This window comes from Podarcis raffonei, chromosome 11 (assembly GCF_027172205.1).
Source record: "Podarcis raffonei isolate rPodRaf1 chromosome 11, rPodRaf1.pri, whole genome shotgun sequence".
In the NCBI taxonomy this organism is placed as follows: Eukaryota; Metazoa; Chordata; class Lepidosauria; order Squamata; family Lacertidae; genus Podarcis; species Podarcis raffonei.
This window is the reverse complement of record NC_070612.1, coordinates 8,520,922-8,539,528: the sequence shown is the minus strand read 5'-3', so window position 1 is coordinate 8,539,528 and position 18,607 is coordinate 8,520,922. Positions and strand designations below refer to the sequence as shown.

The 18,607-nt window shown below is 45.2% G+C and overlaps 1 protein-coding gene across 4 annotated transcripts in view; it reads left to right on the top strand.

The window, feature by feature from the left end:
• EPG5 (ectopic P-granules 5 autophagy tethering factor) overlaps positions 1 to 18,502 on the top strand; it is an 80,978-nt gene extending 62,476 nt beyond the window's left edge. The window contains exons 38-44 of one of the 4 annotated variants that reach the window (XM_053407581.1): positions 514 to 723; positions 1,973 to 2,117; positions 5,646 to 5,888; positions 8,646 to 8,865; positions 12,653 to 12,868; positions 15,096 to 15,210; positions 15,875 to 18,502. In XM_053407581.1, the coding sequence (XP_053263556.1) occupies positions 514 to 723; positions 1,973 to 2,117; positions 5,646 to 5,888; positions 8,646 to 8,865; positions 12,653 to 12,868; positions 15,096 to 15,210; positions 15,875 to 16,057 (1,332 nt within the window). In that variant the 3' untranslated portion in view covers positions 16,058 to 18,502. Of the gene's footprint in view, positions 1 to 513; positions 724 to 1,972; positions 2,118 to 5,645; positions 5,889 to 8,645; positions 8,866 to 12,652; positions 12,869 to 15,095; positions 15,211 to 15,874 lie in introns of those variants that run through there. The other 3 variants (XM_053407582.1, XM_053407583.1, XM_053407584.1) reach the window with 3 other exon arrangements.
• The last annotated feature ends 105 nt before the right edge of the window (positions 18,503 to 18,607 follow it).

Below are 18,607 nucleotides of genomic sequence, written 5' to 3'. Positions count from 1 at the left end.
AGAAATGGTGTTGCGGTGTTCTGTTCTATACCCATTGAAGTTAATCCCCATGACAACCTTAGGCCCATTGATTTCAGGAGGTCTGCTCTGAGTAAAGGTTAAAGGTAAAGGGACCCCTGACCATTAGGTCCAGTTGTGACCGACTCTGGCGTTGTGGCGCTCATCTCGCTTTATTGGCCGAGGGAGCCAGTGTACAGCTTCCGGGTCATGTGGCCGGCAAACCAGAGCAGCGCACGGAAACTCCGTTTACCTTCCCACCAGAGCGGTACCTATTTATCTACTTGCACCGGCATGCTTTCGAACTGCTAGGTTGGCAGGAGCAGGGACCGAGCAACGGGAGCTCACCCTGCCGTGGGGATTCGAACCGCCGACCTTCTGATCGGCAAGTCCTAGGCTCTGTGGTTTAACCCAAAGCGCCACCCGTGTCCCGAGTAAAGGTTAGCTGAAGGCAAAGTGTGGTTCTTTGGTTGACTGAACCATGAACGAGATCTCCATCCCCCCCCCAAACCTCAGGAGTCTCCGCTGCTGAACCTCCTGGGCCAGACCAGCTCCCTCCCTTGGCAGCATGTCAGCGTTTTGTCCTATCAGAGCATCATCGGCTACTTCAACACCCACTATCCTCCGTCTATCATCCTGGCCAAGGAGCCGGCAGCTGAGCTGATCGTCAAGCTGCTCAAGGCGTCGGCGGGCTTCGGCGCTTCCTCCGACAGCCACATGCATCTGGTAAGGACAGCCCTGTGTGGGTAGGGACAGCGGCAGAATTTGGGGTCTCAAAATCAGCAGCGCCCTGTGCGAGGCCAAAATTTGGCTCCCCCCACCGCCTCTTGCTGTCCATTCTGCCTCATAGTTGCAGATTCCCCGAGGCTCTGCAACCAAACCGGCCCCGGTCCCCTAAATCTGCTCCTGGTGGGAAGGAGAGAGCCGCTCCACCTTGTGGTTTCTGTGCTATGAGATCGCCTCGCCCCATAGGTGCCCACTTGCCAGCTTAAATTGGCTAAATTAGCAGCTACAGGCGCCACAAAATGCCATTCTGCATTTGTAAGGGTTCAACTTTTTAGTGGCAGTGACTAAACTTTCAAACTCCCCGTCTACTGACATCAAGCAGGCACCGTCACATTTCGGCGTCTGCTAGAAACAGTTTTTTTTTTTACTTTAATAATGCATTAATTTATTTATTTAACATAATTATTACAAAATATAAGCAAAATATTGCAAATACATATATATTTCAGATAAGCACACACATATAAAAAAGAACAAAAGAGAAAAAAAGAAGAAGAAATAGAAAGAAAAAAGAAGAAAAGTTGGAAGAATTTCTTCCAAATTTATTCTACAAATATCTCAATATGAAAATATTAATAAAATTTCATTGATTGACTTCCATCGCTTACGCTGCACTTCTTATATACATTTTAAACAAAATAAAAAATAAAAAAATAGAAACATTTTTGTTTAGGCAAGGCTACCCAGGGATGGTGCAAGTTTTAATCTGGGTTTAAAAAAAAATAAAAAAAAATCTGCAGCCGTACCTTGGTTTTCGAACAGAATGCGTTCCGGCAGTCCATTTAACTCCCAGAACCATTCGAAAACCAAGGCACAGTTTCCGATTGGCTGCAGGAACGTCCTGCAGCCAATCGGAAGCCGCACCGGATATTCGGCTTCCGAAAATCGTTCAGAAACCGGAACACTCACTGGGTTTCGATCGTTTGGGAGCCGATTTGTTCGGGAGCCAAGGCGTTTGAGATCCGAGGGACAACTGTATTGTTATTCTAACTTATAGAAAGTCTTAGGTTGTCGCTGTTAGTTGTTCTTATTAGTATTTTTAACTTTCTTCGGAAACCGCTTTGAAGTTTTAATATACACGCTTAGAATTAAGCGATGTATGAATTTTATGAAACAAATAAATTTAGAGCAGCTCCTTTGAAGAACATGGAGGTAGTAAGCTAACTGTTTTCTCCTTGGCTTTTCCTAGGATGCAACCCTCAAGTGCAGGGCTTACATTCGCCAGGTTGTCCATTTCCTCAGCATCCTGGAGCAAAATGAGAAGATAACCCTGCCTTCTCTGGAGCAAGAGATGTCAAAGCTGTTGGATGATATTACCATCTTTAACCCTCCAGGTTGGTCTCTATGTGTGTGTAGCTTGTGGAGTTGCAGAGAGAAGGGTGCTGTTCTATATATCGCTTGAAATTTAAGAATAGGTTTATGAAAGATTTAGAAAACTTATTGCTTAGAATATTTGTATGAGCTTGTATGGGGAAAATGTGGAATAACAGATACAATCTTGCTTTAAATGTATATAGGAAGTGCAGTGTAAGCGATGGAAGTCAATCAATGAAATTTTAGGATTGAGATATTTGTAGAATAAATTTGGAAGAAATTCTTCCAACTTTTCTTCTTCTTCCTTTTTTCTTTCTTTGCTTCCTTTTTCCTTTTTTGTTCTTTTTTATATGTGTGTGGTTATCTGAAATATATATGTATGTATTTGCAATATTTTGCTTATATTTTGTAATAATTATGTTAAATAAAATTATATTTTAAAAAAAGAAATTTAAGAACAGGACGCTGGACTAGATGGGTTGCTGGCCTGATCCAGCACGCCCTTCTTATGATCTCAGGATCTTTGGTCCAATCCTGCTGACCCTTTTTTATGTCCTTTGAGCTGTAACTGCGTGGCTGAGCACCCATTTCATGTGGAGCACATCTCTGTCGCCTTTCAGGGCAAAGCCTGGCGACGTACGAAAGATAATTGAAACCGTCAGACTGTTTTCAAAATAAAAAACAAACCAATCCAATTAGGGAAACTCCAAAACAAAACAGCAGCGGGTTTTAAAAACCCAGTTCACTGCACTCTTAATAGAGTACAGCTTGGAACAAACAGCTTTTAAAAACGAACCTTTAAAATGGGTGAATCGCCTTTTTAGGGGGGCTGAGGGCCACATTAACTCATGGCCAGTCCTCTGGGGGCCAAAGTGCAAAGTGGGCTTGGCAAGAATGACATATTTCAAGGCTGCCTTACCAAAGACTTTCCCATCAGCTTCTCTGCTGTATTTAAAACCATTTTTCTTATTCAATGAAGTAAAAAAGGACACATTTGGGGCAGGTTCAGACCTTAAATCACAGCAGGAGACTTCTGCGAGCTATCAGTACAAAGTTTCCAAGGCCACATTTTCATGGTCCTGTGGCCCCATTTTGGGGGTCACAGTATTACAGAGGGGAACCTGTGGTGTGTCATTTTTTAAATAAAATAAACATTTTAATGGATTTTTTTTGGGGGGGGGAGGTTTAGGGGAGGTACGCAAATCTTTTGGGAAGGGCTGTATATGGCAGGTTAAAGGGACCCCTGACCATTAGGTCCATTCGTGGCTGACTCTGGGGATGCGGCGCTCATCTCGCTTTATTGGCCAAGGGAGCCGGTGTACTGCTTCCGGGTCATGTGGCCAGCGTGACTAAGCCACTTTTGGCGAACCAGAGCAGTGTACAGAAATGCCATTTACCTTCCCGCTGGAGCGGTACCTATTTATCTACTTGCACTTTGAAGTGCTTTTGAACTGCTAGGTGGGCAGGAGCAGGGACCGAGCAACAGGAGCTCACCCCATCATGGGGATTCGAACTGCCGACCTTCTGATCGGCAAGCTCTAGGCTCAGTGGTTTAACCCACAGCTCCACCCGCGTCCCGTATATGGCAGGTTAGCCTCCCCTATTTTAAGATTTAACAGAAGTGAGGCCAGGCAGACATTTTGGAGGAAGTTCTAGAGAATTAAGGCTGCTGCAGAAAAGGCCCCGCACCCCAATTTTAAGGGTCTCTGGTGTTCAGGACTGGAACGTACATGGAGTCCTGCTGCCTCCTGTTATTGGTAGTAGAGTGGTACCTTGGTTCTCGAACGTAATCCGTTCCAGAAGTCCATTTGACTTCCGGAATGTTTGATAACCAAGGCACGGCTTCCGATTGGTGCAGGCAACCCAGAAACAATAGCTGACACGGCATCGGACCTTCTGCTTCCGAAAAATGTTCAATAATAATAATAATAATAATAATTTATTATTTGTACCCGGTCCATCTGGCTGGGTTTCCCCAGCCACTCTGGGCGGCTTCCAACAAAGATTAAAAATACATCAAAAACAGGAACACTTCTGGGTTTTTGGAGTTTGGGAGCCAAAATGTTTGAGGAGCAAGGCATTTGAGAAGCAAGGTTCGACTCTACTGAGCAAGATGGCATCTTCAGAAGTTGATGGGGGGTGAAACTAGAAATTAAACTAATTTCTGCTCGTTTTGCAGTACTGGGGTTCAGCGGAGCTGTTTTTCACCAGTGCTGGCAGAGTGCTAGATCTCATGAATCTCCGTTTGTGGAGTAGACGGGAACAATACTAAAGAATATGAAACTGTGTGAAAAAAATGACCACAGTATAAACAGTATAATGAGAATGATTGAAAGACTCGTTTTGTCAGAAGTTTTTTTAATTTAAGTGTTTATTTAAGTATTAATTAGGAAGATTAAGTATTTTTATGTAAGCAAACCTGCTTTTTCTTTTTTCTTTTCTTCTGTATTCTCTTCTTTTCTTCTTAATTGTTTTTCTTTAATTTTCTTTTTGTAGTATGAGATTGTAAATTCTTTGTAAATTCTTTGTACAGTGGTACCTCGGGTTACATACGCTTCAGGTTACAGTCTCCGCTAATCCAAAAATATTACCTCGGGTTAAGAACTTTGCTTCAGGATGAGAACGTAAATAATAATAATAATAATAATAATAATAATAATAATAATAATTTATTATTTGTACCCCACCCATCTGGCTGGGTTTTCCCAGCCACTCTGGGCGGCTTCCAACATAGATGAAAAATACACTAAAATGTCACATATTAAAAACTTCCCTGAACAGGGCTGCCTTCAGATGTCTTCTGAATGTCAGGTAGTTGTTTATTGCTTTGACATCTGATGGGAGGGCGTTCCACAGGGCGGGCGCCACTACCGAGAAGGCCCTCTGCCTGGTTCCCTGTAACTTGGCCTCTCGCAGTGAGGGAACCGCCAGAAGGCCCTCGGAGCTGGACCTCAGTGTCCGGGCAGAATGATGGGGGTGGAGACGCTCCTTCAGATATACTGGACCGAGGCCGTTTAGGGCTTTAAAGGTCAGCACCAACACTTTGAATTGTGCTCGGAAACATACTGGGAGCCAATGTAGGTCTTTCAAGACCGGTGTTATATGGTCTCGGCAGCCGCTCCCAGTCACCAGTCTAGCTGCTGCATTCTGGATTAGTTGTAGTTTCCGGGTCACCTTCAAAGGTAGCCCCACGTAGAGCGCATTGCAATAGTCCAAGCGGGAGATAACCAGAGCATGCAAATCATTCTCTGGCGGCGTGGCGGCAGCAGGAGGTCCCATTAGCTAAAGTGGTGCTTCAGGTTAAGAACAGTTTCAGGTTAAGAATGGACTTCCAGAACGAATTAAGTACTTAACCCAAGGTACCACTGTATATGTGTAATTTAAATTAATAAAGATTTTTTTAAAAAAAAAATCTCATGAATCTCAGCCTTGTGCTTTATGCAGAAAAGCCACCCTTCCTCTTTCCTTCCTGTGATTTCAAATGTTTTGCTTGATTTTTTAAAAATTAAAAACAAAACAAAAACCTTTGGCTTGCTCTAACTTTGCAGACACGGACATGCAGTCTCGCCACCTGGCCTTAAGCAGCCTTTTCACAGAAGCCCTGACGATGATGAATAACGCCAGCGTCGCCACGGCAGAGTCTCTCCGTGTCAGTCTGCGAGGCTGGATCGACGGTGCCGTGCACGGCTTAGGGGTGATGCCTCTCTTAACAGCTGCGTGCCAGAGTCTGGCGTCGGTCCGGCACATGGCAGAGACCACGGAAGCCTGCGTCACGGCTTATTTTAACGAAGGTGAGAGAGAGGGACATAGCTGTCAACCGTCCCTTATTTGGCGGGAAAGTCCCTTATCCCAGCGCTGTGTCCCGCTGCTGTCCCTTATTGATGATCTCCCTTAAATTTCCCGGGTTTCAAAGGAAGCAGCTCCTCTCCCTCCCTCCCTGCCGGCCAGGGAGGAGGGAGGCTCCAACTGTGTTGCTTGGCCGCATTGCTCACCCAATAAGGAGTCTAAGAACGACTGGGGGATGGAGCTTGCATGCCTTGTGTCGATCAAATCGGCCGCGTTGCCTGGGGACTCGCCTTTGCTCAGCGCTTCCCAGCGGAGAGGTGACGGTGGTTTTCCTTGCTGCATCCCCTTTGCCGGGTTGCTGTGCTATGGGAACCACCGCTTGAGGCTTCGTTTGGCTGCTGGCTGGGCTTTCTGCCTTTGGCTCGGAGGTGCTCAGAAGTTGAACATACCTGTGCTTGGAAAATGCCTTACTTTGGCTGCTGATCCCTTATTTTCGAGGCTGCTGGTCCCTTATTTTCAAATCTGTAAGTTGACAGCTATGGAGAGGAAGGCTTTTGACTATCCTTCCTCGTGACTCACTGTCGACTCAGGATGGCCCTGCCTGTCAGTCTAGGCATGGTGGGTTGCACCCAGTGAAGCTGTCCTGTCATCGCAGTGGTTCTCAACCTGTGGGTCCCCAGATGTTGTTGGACTACATCATCCCTGAGCTCTGGCCTTGCTAGCTAGGGGTGATGGGAGTTGTAGTTCAACAACATCTGGGGACCCACAGGTTGAGAAGGGCTGTGTTAGTGCAAGGACTTCTGTCTGTGTGATGATACCTCATAGAATCATAGAATTGTAGCATTGGAAAGGACCTGGATGTTGTTGTAAGCGTACAGGTTTCAACATCCCAAGAACCTAAGGATTTAAACAAAAACCCAAGTTTCTAGTCCTTATGCTACCAAGATTGTAGCTGGCTCCCATCTGTCTCGGGAGACGATAGAAGAGTATGCCTTTGTGGGTGAGGTCAAACTGTTGGAAGGTTTTTGTTTTTTATTTATTTATTAATTTATTGGTTTTCACATATTATATTACATTACAATACAAATGTACCAAAGCCAACATCATTTCCTCCCTCCCTCCATACATTTACATTTCTATTTCCTCAATCCATCATATTATTCTTTTCTCCCTCCTCCCACTTCCCTCCGCCCCCACTCGATTTCCTCCACATTATACAATTTACAATAATCTTTGCATTCTACAGTCTTCTCAAATCATCTGTATATTCTTATTATCTTTCCTTACTAATTTTTCTTCCATCCAATACTTCACATTTTAATCTAGGCATATTAGCATAGCAATATTTTGCCATATATTCATCAAAACATTTCCACTTCTTTTTAAATTTTTGATTTGACTAATTTCCTATTATAGCAGTTAATTTTGCCAAAATTAAATATTCGTTTAGTTTACAAGTCCATTCCTCCTTTGTGGGTATGGTGCGTGACTTCCACCTAACAGCAATCACTATTCTAGCAGCTGTACTTGCATATAGAAAAATTCTCCCCCCCCCCCCGTGGTACCTCTTCATCTATCAATCCACGGAGATATGTCTCTGGTTTCTTTGTTATTGATATTTTCAACATCTTCATTAGTTCTTCATGTACTACTATCCAAAATTTCTTAATTTCCTCACACCTCCACCACATATGTATTGTTGTTCCTATTTCTCCACCACATCTCCAACAGAGGTTGGATTTCAATTCATAGATCTGTTGGAAGGTTCCAAGGCCTGCTGTGGCTGTAGAGACCGATAGGGGAGAGACATGTTTTGTTGCAGCTGGGGCAGATGGAGGAGTCTGGTTGTGCTGCTGCAGATGCACCATGGCGTTTCTTCTCTCTGCGCTCCTTATGTAGATAAACTTGAAAAATATGGATGTGAAGCAGGCGGCTGAGGGGATATTTCACTGCCCGGGGGATGAATCCTCAGTGCTTCACACAATTATTTATTCCTCCCCCATGGTAGGCAGAATCAGACTAAATTATTCACTTTCCCCCTGCATATTTACCGTATTTTTCGCTCCATAAGACGTAGCTAGTTTTTAGAGGGGGAATGCCAGAAAGAAAATATTCTTTAAAGGGAGCGCTGAGCAGAGCCTGTATGCATCCCAGGCTCTGCTCAGTGCTCCCTTTAATGAGCCGCGCGGACTGTGCGTGCGACCCTTGCAGGCTTTTCCCTGAGGAGGGAGAATGGCAGCCCATCCTTTAAAGGGAGCGTGGCTCTTGGGGGCTTTTCCGCGAGGTGGGGGAAGAGACTGAGGGGCTTCCCTCTGTCCCTTCCCCCACCTCCCGCAAAAGCCGCGCTCCCTTTAAAGAGCTGCGCGGAGCGTGTGTGCGGCTCTTGGGGGCTTTCTCCCTCCTCTCTCTCCCATATGCATTCGCTCCATAAGACACAAACACATTTCCCCTTACTTTTTAGGAGGGGGAAACTGCGTCTTATGGAGTGAAAAATACGGTAAAATTGTACTGCTTTTTTGAGAGATGGTATATTCGGGGTGCAGATTTGACCCTTTTGGGGTGCCATTTGGTGCCGTTCATACTATATTTTGTGCTCCTTTTGCCTCTTTGGGTTCTCATGGATATTTACAGATTTAAAGGAAATGCTTTGGAATTAAAGGAACATCTCTGAGCTCTGTCTCATTTAGGTCTTCTGACCGCTTTAGCCTAACAGTGCTTCCTCTCCTCTCTCCTCCCACCCCCAACTCCCTCTTTGTACAAAGATTCTCCACTCAGCCAGGATTTGGGCTGGGGGCCGATCGTGGCCTCCCTACAGGTCCCCGAACTCACGGCCGAAGACTTCCTGCAGGAGTGCCTTTCGCTGGGCGGCTACCTAACTCTTTACGTCTACGCTCTGCAGCAGTTGAACGCCAAGCAGACGCTGGACAATGAAATGAAAGTGGTGCTGATGTTGAGCAAGTGGCTGGAACAGGTGTTCCCCAGGTACAGACATCTTGTGGTCGGGAGGGAGATGAGGACAGATGTTTGGGGCAGGACCTTGGCTACCGATTGCCAGGCAAATTCTTCTCTTTGGGCCTTCCAAAATGCTCACTGATAGTCAATTTTCCACAGGGCGGGCGCCACCACCGAGAAGGCCCTCTGCCTGGTTCCCTGTAACCTCACTTCTTTCAGTGAGGGAACCGCCAGAAGGCCCTCGGAGCTGGACCGCAGTGTCCGGGCTGAACAATGGGGGTGGAGATGCTCCTTCAGGTATGCAGGACCAAAACCGTTTAGCTGTTTGTCCCTTCTTTGAGGTGGATTTAAGGACCCTCTCGAAAATTGGGGGGGGGGGGAGGCAGCCTATAGGAAGGAAGTTGAGCAGTTGGGGGAGTGGTGCAGGAAAAACAACTTACTCCTTAACTTAAAGAAAACAAAAGGGATTATTGTGGACTTTAGGAAATGTAAATTGAATATTCAGCCACTTATTAGTGAGGGGAAGTGCGTGGAACAGGTCTCGGTGTTTCGATTTCTGGGAATGGAGTTGAGAGATTACCTAACCTGGGGAGAAAACAGCAAATGAAGAGAGCACAGCAGAGGTTATGTTTTCTGAGAATCCTCCGGAAAAACAATCTCTCAAAGGACCTGTTGATGGCATTTTACCATTGTACTGTGGAGAGTGTATTAACTTATGGTCTGTGTGTGTGGTTTGGGAGCTGCACGGTCCGGGGAAAAACAATGCTGTCCAGGGTTGTAAAGACTGCGGAGAGAATAATTGGGTGCCCTCTTCCCACCTTGGATCAAATCTACGCTTCCAGGTGCCATAAGAAAGCTGCAGAGATAGTGCAGGATAGTGCCCACCCCAGAAATGATCTCTTTCAGCTTCTGCCTTCTGGAAGAAGGTACAGGGTTATAAAGACTAAGACTAGCCGCCTGAGAAACAGTTTCTATCCAAATGCAATTCTGGTTTTAACGCAGTGTAAGGAGTCTCTATGGGAGTATATTGTATTTTAAAAATGGGGTATCAGAGTTTTTAGGGGACTAACCAGCTTGGGGTAGCTGGGATAGCAGGCTTGTTGGTTTTGAATGTCTTATGTAGATTTTTCAATTTCATTGTTCTGTATGGGACAATGACAATAAAGATATCGTATTTTATCGTCTCTCCCACTTACACAGTGGTTATCTCTGCAAAATGGGAATAATCTTTCCTAACTGGAATGCGGGGAGTGTTTTAAGAGCTTAAATAGCAAGTTCTTAACAACACAAGCTTTAAATCCCCAGAGGGTGACCGGGACGGAGAAAGGATGGACAAGGGAGACTTTTAATCCTGCCTGTGGTTCCGTCAGAATTGCTCCATCATTCAGCCCAGCTGTGAGTGAGGCTGCCAGTCACGCGCTGGTGCTTCGCCTTGGAAAGTGTGGCTTTGGCGGAGACGGGGTTATTTTTGGAACCCTTTAAAAAATAGCCAGCAGGGGAAGTTCGCCCTCGTGGTTCAGAGCTGTGCAGTTTCTGTTGGCAAATTGCAGGGCAGTGATCATGTTTAAAATCCTTGTAGCTAGATCAGAGATGGATGGACTCAGGAAACTGTCTGCCCGCACTCCTGGCTACGCAAAATGCAGTCAGTTGTTTGTGCGGATGCCTCTTCATGTTCTTGCATGCAGAAGATCCCGGGTTCAGTTCCTGACTTCTCCCAGGTAGAACTGGGAGCCACTATCACTGCCTGAAACCTGGGAGAACCATTTAGGTTGAGTCGGCTTCTGCTATTTAAATCAGAACACTGATGACTAGAACCTTGCTTTATTTTTAGGGAAAGGGCCATAGCTCAGTGTCAGAACACAACTGGAAGGTTTTAGGTTCAATCTCTGACACCTCCAGGTTGAGAGAGAGACCTCCCATCTGTCTGCAGATATATGGCAGATTAAATTGATGGATTATGCCGGAATGGCAAAAATGACTGGAAGAATCAGAAATCAGAAAAACCAAAATTTTAATAAGGAATGGGGGAAATTTCTTTTTTTAAAAAATCATTTTCATTGATTTTCTGATAAAAAATATCCAATTAATATATCCAATCATAATACTTCAATTAAAATAAAAAACTAAAATAAGAAGATCAAATTATAGTCTAAATTGTATTTATTAATTTCTCGGAGTGCCCCACGGTCTGGATCTCTGAAGCATATCTCCACATCTTAGTCCTGCTTCTCCTCGTTGTTTCCATATTTTCCACATCTCGATTTTGACGCTTCATAATTCTTTGTCCCTGGGTCGGTGATTCTCATTCATGTCAAACATCATATACTTTCATCCGCCGAATACAGCTTTGTTAATATATATTTTCAACTGTCTTTTTATCAGCTCAGCTTCCTCTGATTCCGTTCCAGTCTGGGATGTTGTCCAAATCTGTTATCTTTGATGGTGCAGCAACTCATTAATTGTCCAAACCTTCCTTTGAAGCTTTATTAAACCAGTAGGAATGGGAGAAATTTCTAATTTACCTTAAAAACCATTGTAAACAGTTAAAATTGGATTGTAAAACAGTAGGATTGGAACAATGGTGAATTTTGGATATAATGGAGATGTAAAAGGTTTGGCAGGAGGAAACGATAGGACCCATATCCTGGAACATTGCTGCCTCCAGCTGTAGAGGCTAGTAGCCATCGATAGCTTTCTCCAACCCCATGATTTTCTCTAATCCTCTTTTAAAGCGATCTACGTTGGCAGCCATTGCTGACTCCTGAGGGAGGGAGTTCCGCAGTTTTATTTTATTTTTTAAAATAAATTTTGTTAGATTTTCCACAGTGGTAACACAAACCACAAAGCAAAGTGATACACAAAAACAGAAAAAGAAAAAGGAAAAAAAGAAAAAAGGGGGGAACAATAAACAGATAAACAATAACAACAAACTTTTAATTCTTCACAAATCCAACCTTTTAAACATCTTGGTTGACTTCCTCAAATCCCTCCCTTCTGAGTTTCCTTCCTTAAAAGTAACAGCTTTCCAATATCATTATTCAACTAAAACAATTTCCAATTATAGTCCATCTTATTCACTTTTCTTAACATTCTAAATCCCATTAATTAATTATAGCTTAATTTAATCCTAGGCCTATTTGTTTCTTTCAAGTAATTTCTAATTTTTTATATGACAATATTGATTCAAATAGTCCTTGAATTTCCTCCACTCCTCTTGAAAGTCCTCTTCTTTCTGGTCGCAGATTCTTCCAGGCAGGTCAGCTAGCTCCGAAAAGTCCATCATCTTCATCTGCCAATCCTCCACTGTCGGTAGTTCTTGTGTTTTCCAATTTTTAGCAAGTAATATTCGGGCGGCCGTTGTGGGAGTTCCGCAGTTTCAACTGTATGCCGTGGGAAGAAGGACAGTCTTTCTTTGGCATATACCGTATTTTTTGCTCTATAAGACTCACTTTTTCCCTCCCAAAAAGTAAGGGGAAATGTGTGTGCGTCTTATGGAGTGAATGCAGGCTGCACAGCTATCCCAGAAGCCAGAACAGCAAGAGGGATCGCTGCTTTCACTGTGCAGCGATCCCTCTTGCTGTTCTGGCTTCTGAGATTCAGAATTTTTCCCCCTCTTGTTTTCCTCCTCCAAAAACTAGGTGCGTCTTGTGGTCTGGTGCGCCTTATAGAGCGAAAAAGGTACTTATTGCAAGAGGGATAGCAGCTAACGGGAAGTAACACTGGGGTGACGGGCAGTTTCTAATGGTGTCTGGTTTTGTCTGCGTCTCTCCCCCCCTTCCCTGCCCCCCCCCCAAATCCTCACAATTCCCCCCGAAAGCTCCACCAAGGACGAAGCGAAGCTGTTCCTTTGGTGGCACAAGATCCTGCAGCTCTGCCTCCTCCAAGTAGACCAGGACGATGCCATCCTGATGGAGTCGGTCGTCCGCATCCTGATGTCTCTGCAAGGCAGGCAGAACCTCCTGGCCGAAGAGAGGCTCACCTCTGGGATCCTGGGTGCGCTAGGGCTGGGCAGGAAGTCTCCTTTGTCAAACAGGTGAAAATGGGTTGTTGTTATGATGATGAAGGAAGGTAAAGGGACCCCTGACCATTAGGTTCAGTCGTGACCGACTCTGGGGTTGCGGCGCTCATCTCGCTCTATGGGCCGAGGGAGCCGGCGTTTGTCCGCAGACAGCTTCCAGGTCACGTGGCCAGCATGACTAAGCCGCTTCTGGCGAACCAGAGCAGCGCACGGACACGCCTTTTACCTTCCCGCCGGAGCGGTTCCTATTTATCTACTTGCGCTTTGATGTGCTTTCGAACTGCTAGGTTGGCAGGAGCAGGGACCGAGCAACGGGAGCTCACCCCGTCGCGGGGATTCGAACCGCCGACCTTCTGATTGGCAAGTCCTAGGCTCTGTGGTTTAACCCACAGCGCCACCTGCGTGGGCCCAAATAAAAAGATAGCAGATACGTAAGACTGAATGTTTAATTATTAAGATACAAAAATGCAATCTCAATAATAACGTTATACAACAATAACAAGGAAGTCACGCACGTGTGGAGGGAAGACAAAGGGCAAGGATTAAGAAATGGATAAACGTTGGTACGTAATGAAATGTGAAAAATGTGAATTTACGAATATAATGTACAGTAGTACCTCGGGTTAAGTACTTAATTCGTTCCGGAGGTCCGTTCTTAACCTGAAACTGTTCTTAACCTGAAGCACCACTTTAGCTAATGGGGCCTCCCGCTGCTGCCGCACTTCCGGAGCATGATTTCTGTTCTCATCCTGAAGCAAAGTTCTTAAACTGAAGCACTATTTCTGGGTTAGTGGAGTGTGTAACCTGAAGCGTATGTAACCTGAAGCGTATGTAACCCGAGGTACCACTGTATATGTATCATTATGTAAAGATTTCATATATGTATTGCAACAATAAATAAGAAGAAGAGAAGAAGAAGACAATGGGCTTTTTGGAAGGCAAGCAAGAGCGGCTGCATATGTTGCAATGTGAAGGTCTTGCTGCGTGGCTGGAATCTTGCCCCGTTCCCAGATACTCCATTCCATTCCCACCATCAACAACCAACATTCTGCCACCGCGGGGCATGCCCAATCCTTGTTGGGTTGTTGAGAGTTTCCTCCCGGTTCTCCACCCAGTTTTATTTTCCCTCCCAAAGTCTGCTGATGTCTTCCTCTTGCATGTGAAGGAGAGGGCAGGGTGTACTGGCCACAACAAAACCTGCACAAGAATTATTATTGTTATTGTTATTATTTATTTAGTCATTCATTCATTCATTCATTCCCCGGCAGTGGTGCCCGCCCTGTGGAATGCCCTCCCATCAGATATCAAGGAAATAAACAGCTATCTTATTTTTTAAAGACATCTGAAGGCAGCCCTGTTTAGGGAAGTTTTTAATATTTAATGCTGTATTGTTTTTAACACTCGATTGGGAGCTGCCCAGAGTGGCTGGGGGAACTCAGCCAGATGGGCGGGGTATAAATAATAAATTATTATTATTATAAATTATTATTATTATAGAAAGTGCAGAGCAAAAGGTTGACAAAAGGATGCCAAAGGTTCACCCTTTCCTCTGAAAAGGCCAATATCTGCGTCCTTGGTCTCCTGCTGTCCTCAGAGCAGTTTGCAGGGCTCTGTCTTGCTCTCTCCTCGTCTCCTGGGACGCGGGTGGCGCTTTGGGTTAAACCACAGAGCCCAGGACTTGCCAATCAGAAGGTCGACGGTTCGAATCCCCGCGACAGTGTGAGCTCCCGTTGCTCGGTCCCAGCTGCTGCCAACCTAGCAGTTCGAAAGCACGTGAAAGTGCAAGTAGATAAATAGGTACCGCTCCAGTGGGAAGGTAAACGGCGTTTCCGTGCACTGCTCTGGTTTGCCAGAAGCGGCTTAGTCATGCTGGCCACATGACCCAGAAGCTGTACACCAGCTCCCTCGGCCAATAAAGCGAGATGAGCGCCACAACCTCAGAGTCGGTCACGACTGGACCTAATGGTCAGGGGTCCCTTTACTTTTATCTTGCCCTCTCCTCTCTCCTGCCTCCCTTCTTATCCTCACCATAACCTTTCCAGTAGGTTAGGATGAGAGAGATTGGCAATGATTGTGCAGAGACGTAATGCAGGGCAAAAATAAAGCTGGGCCAGAACTGCGTGTTTTTAGGTGGAACTTGTAGAGAAAGAGCTCTGTGTGTGTGTGTTTGTGTGTTTCTCTGTTTTCAACGGAGAGAGGAGCTCCTTGCCAACTCCCTTCCCTCTTCATGTTCTTGTTGAAGGTTCCGTGTCGCTGCCCGGAGCATGTCCGCCTTCCTGCTGGTGCAGATTCCGGTGGAGAACCAGATCCGCTTGAGGCCTGGCGTGGAACTGCACCTCTCTGCCAAAGCTCAGCAGGTAGATGGGATGCATCCTGAGTGGTTTAATCTGGTGCCTGTATCAAGAATGCTCTTTGTGCCCCTTGGTGGATGCAGGGTCCTTAAGGTCCATAAATAGCGACACCATAGCGGTCCTGGGCCCTAAGGAAGTCGGATTAGCCTCAACCAGAGCCAGGGCCTTTTTAACACTGGCCCCAGTCTGGTGGAACGCTCTGTCTCATGAGACCAGGGCCCTGCAGGATCTGATTTCTTTCCGCAGGGCCTGGAAGACAGAGTTGTTCCACCTGGCCTTTGGCTTGGAATCAACTTGATTCCCTCCCCCTCTTCTTTTTTCCTTTCTCCTCCTGTGATGGAACTACTATTTGGGGACTTCCCTGGCTTTTTTCTGGCCCATGTAGGACCAGTCTGGATAGTTGGCCTTGGTGAAGACCTGACGTTTTCATCCCCAAAAAAGTTTTTGATTTGAGTTTCCATTGAAATGAGGCTGTATTTTAATGTTTGAATGTTGTATTTTAATCTTGTTTTTAAGTTGTATTTCAATCAATTTGCTTTTATATTGGGTGTTAGCTGCCCTGAGCCTGGTCTTGGCTGGGGAGGGCGGGGTATAAATGAAATTTATTATTATTATTATTATTATTATTATTATTATTATTATTATTATTATTTCGTTTCCATCTTTGCAGGCTCTGAGTGCTCTCGATTCCATGACTTCAAACAAACAGTACGCAGAATACCAGGAGCAGATCTCCCAAGCCTCCCAGTTTGTCAGGGACTCCCGCCGCTGCCTTCGCGATGGGCCGAACCTTCTGGCTATCCTCGTCAACACTTTGTACCCAGAAGTGCATTACTTGGATGCCATACGGTAGCAGCAAGCGAGGGGAGGTGGCCTCACCCTGCCTCACAATCGTGGATTATCTACAGTTTACAGTCGGCAGTTGCACAAGTAGCTGTCATTCACAGGGTTTCACTTTGTCAAAAGTGGTGGAAGAGAGAGAGAGAGGGCGAAGATTAGATAGACTGGTTTGAAAGCCAGCTTGGAGGTTTCCATAGCTGGGCTTTAAAACCTGCACAAATCTCTCTCGCGTTTCTGCCAAGCCAAAACACTTCTCTGGCTTTTCTTTGTTTTAATACAGTCTTAACGGCGTGGTTCAGGGCTTTGCGGGGCTCTGGTTTGATTTTCCATGGACTTTATGAAGACCTCCGTTCTGGATTGTGCTTGAAGACTGTTAAGTGACGTGAGTGCTTCACCATTTTGGAAATAACACAGGGTTTGTTTGCCCCAGCACTAACTTGATTTTGCTTTCTGTGCCTTTTCTTCTTTGTTTGGCTGACTGTGAAATTCGTGGGCCAGTTTGGACTCACTGGTTGTCACCTAATCAGGATTTTGGACCATCTCCCTCACCACCCCGCTGCTCTTGCTTAATTTGCCTCCATCTACTTGTCCTCGCTGCTTCTGGCGTGTGATAAAAATGGAACCTAGTGAGACAAACCTTCTGCATCTTTGCCCAGCCAAATTGACAGAAGCTGAATTCATTTCTTTAAGGGTTCTGGGGAAAGGAGGAGAGTCTCCTACGTCACTTCCTTATCATGTGCACGGAACAAGCTATCCCTTTCATACTTTTTTATTATAAGGCAGTAAAATAAGCAAAGAAGAACAAAAAATTTGTCGGATTTCAGTAGCATGGAGAAGACAGCAGCGTCCTAATTACTGGAGTGTTCTTAAGAGTTTAATTAGGAAAATTATGGTTTTCTTATAATGGTACAATGGACCATCAATGCTGGCGGGGGAGAAAGCCTGCAAGGTGCCCAGGATTCCTGGAGCAGATACAACTCACAAGCTGGCTACCCTATCCTTAAAACACATCATTTGAATAGCTTGGATTCTTTCTGTCAACACAGCAAAGCAAGTTTGATTTCTCCCCACCCAACACCTTTTCCCTAAGCTGAGGTCACTAACCTGTGGTACTACACAGAGAGATAAGCTTTATAGTAATCAGTTGAACATTTACTGCTGAGTCTTCTAAGGAAGAGGCCGTGGAGCCTTTTTGTGAGGCTCGGATGACACTCCAGAATGGTCTGTCCAAATCTTGCAATATACAGAGTACAGCTGGGGTTGTGTGTGTGTGTGTGCCCTTTATTTACCTGTGTGTATACGACGTGCCTCTCAAGCTGTGTTTCCTGGCTCACTGATTTGTTCAGTTGCTGTCGCTTTATTTGAGTGAGTTTGCTAAGGTTGTCCCCCTTCCTTTTGAGAAAAAAAAAAGAGATATTGATCACCTCCGCAAACACTCTTGGTGCAACTCGCTATGCCTGGCATAGCCCATGGGGTGCCCTGCAGATGTTGCTGAACTCTCCACCCCCATTGGCCCCAACCTACATGGCTGGTGGCCACAGAGAATGGGAATTAAAATCTAGCATCGTCAGGGGGCCAAGATGCTCAGTTCATTTCAATGGGCTGACTCGCAACTGTCTTTTGAGTCTCATTGAAATGCACTTGGACGGTGAAGCTGCTATGCTTTGGCAACAGGCCTTTCGAGATTTATATATATATTTGCTGGGATTTCATTTGCTCAAATATAGATTCTGGCAAACACTACAAGCACGTTCTGTGCATCTCTTGGGAATCACCCCTGCCCCCCTTTTGGGTTTAAATATGCTTTTCCTTTCTGAGCTCATCAGTAAAAACAAAACAAAACAAAACCCAAGAGTGCATTTCTGTTTGAATATGTACCTGCATATTCATGCCTTTCGCTCCACTTGGCAGGCAAGGTTTTCTCCTAACTTTTCAGCGTCTCGCACCGGCAAATGATATTGTAGCGTTTGCCTTCAGCTAATGATTTCTGAAACTGCAAATCCCACAGTCTTTCCTTGCGAAATTGCCAAATTATGCCAAATAAGGTCCTTGTGCATCGGGTTCTTCAGAACTCACGTTGTGGATTGAGCTTCCAGATATAGGACAAGGCATCTTGCCCCTGTGGTGCACTGGTAATGAAATATCACTGCTTGGGTGGGACTTCATGTTTAGAGGACCTCACAACTGGAAGAATTATTATTGCTGCTTTTTAGAGAGAGAGAAGAGGGAGAACAGAAGCCTTCTGAGATGTTTCTTTTTCTCCCCCTCAGCTCAGAATTAATAAATTTATATTAAAAAAACAAAGACTGTGAAAAGGCAGAAACTATTATGTGTGCATCGGGCAGGATAGTTCTGATATGGGAGCTATTGTTTTGCCTGTGGTTTCAACAGGATGTGTGTTTATAGTTGTTTGTGTCTGCAAGGACCATGTGAAATAAAACAGTGAGAAACACTAGAACGATGATGGAGACTCTTATTGGGGATAGGCTGTTTTGTCAGTTGGGGTACCAGTTGCGGGGTGTGTGTTGACTGGGCAGTGGGATTCTCTTCCCTTCATGCAAGG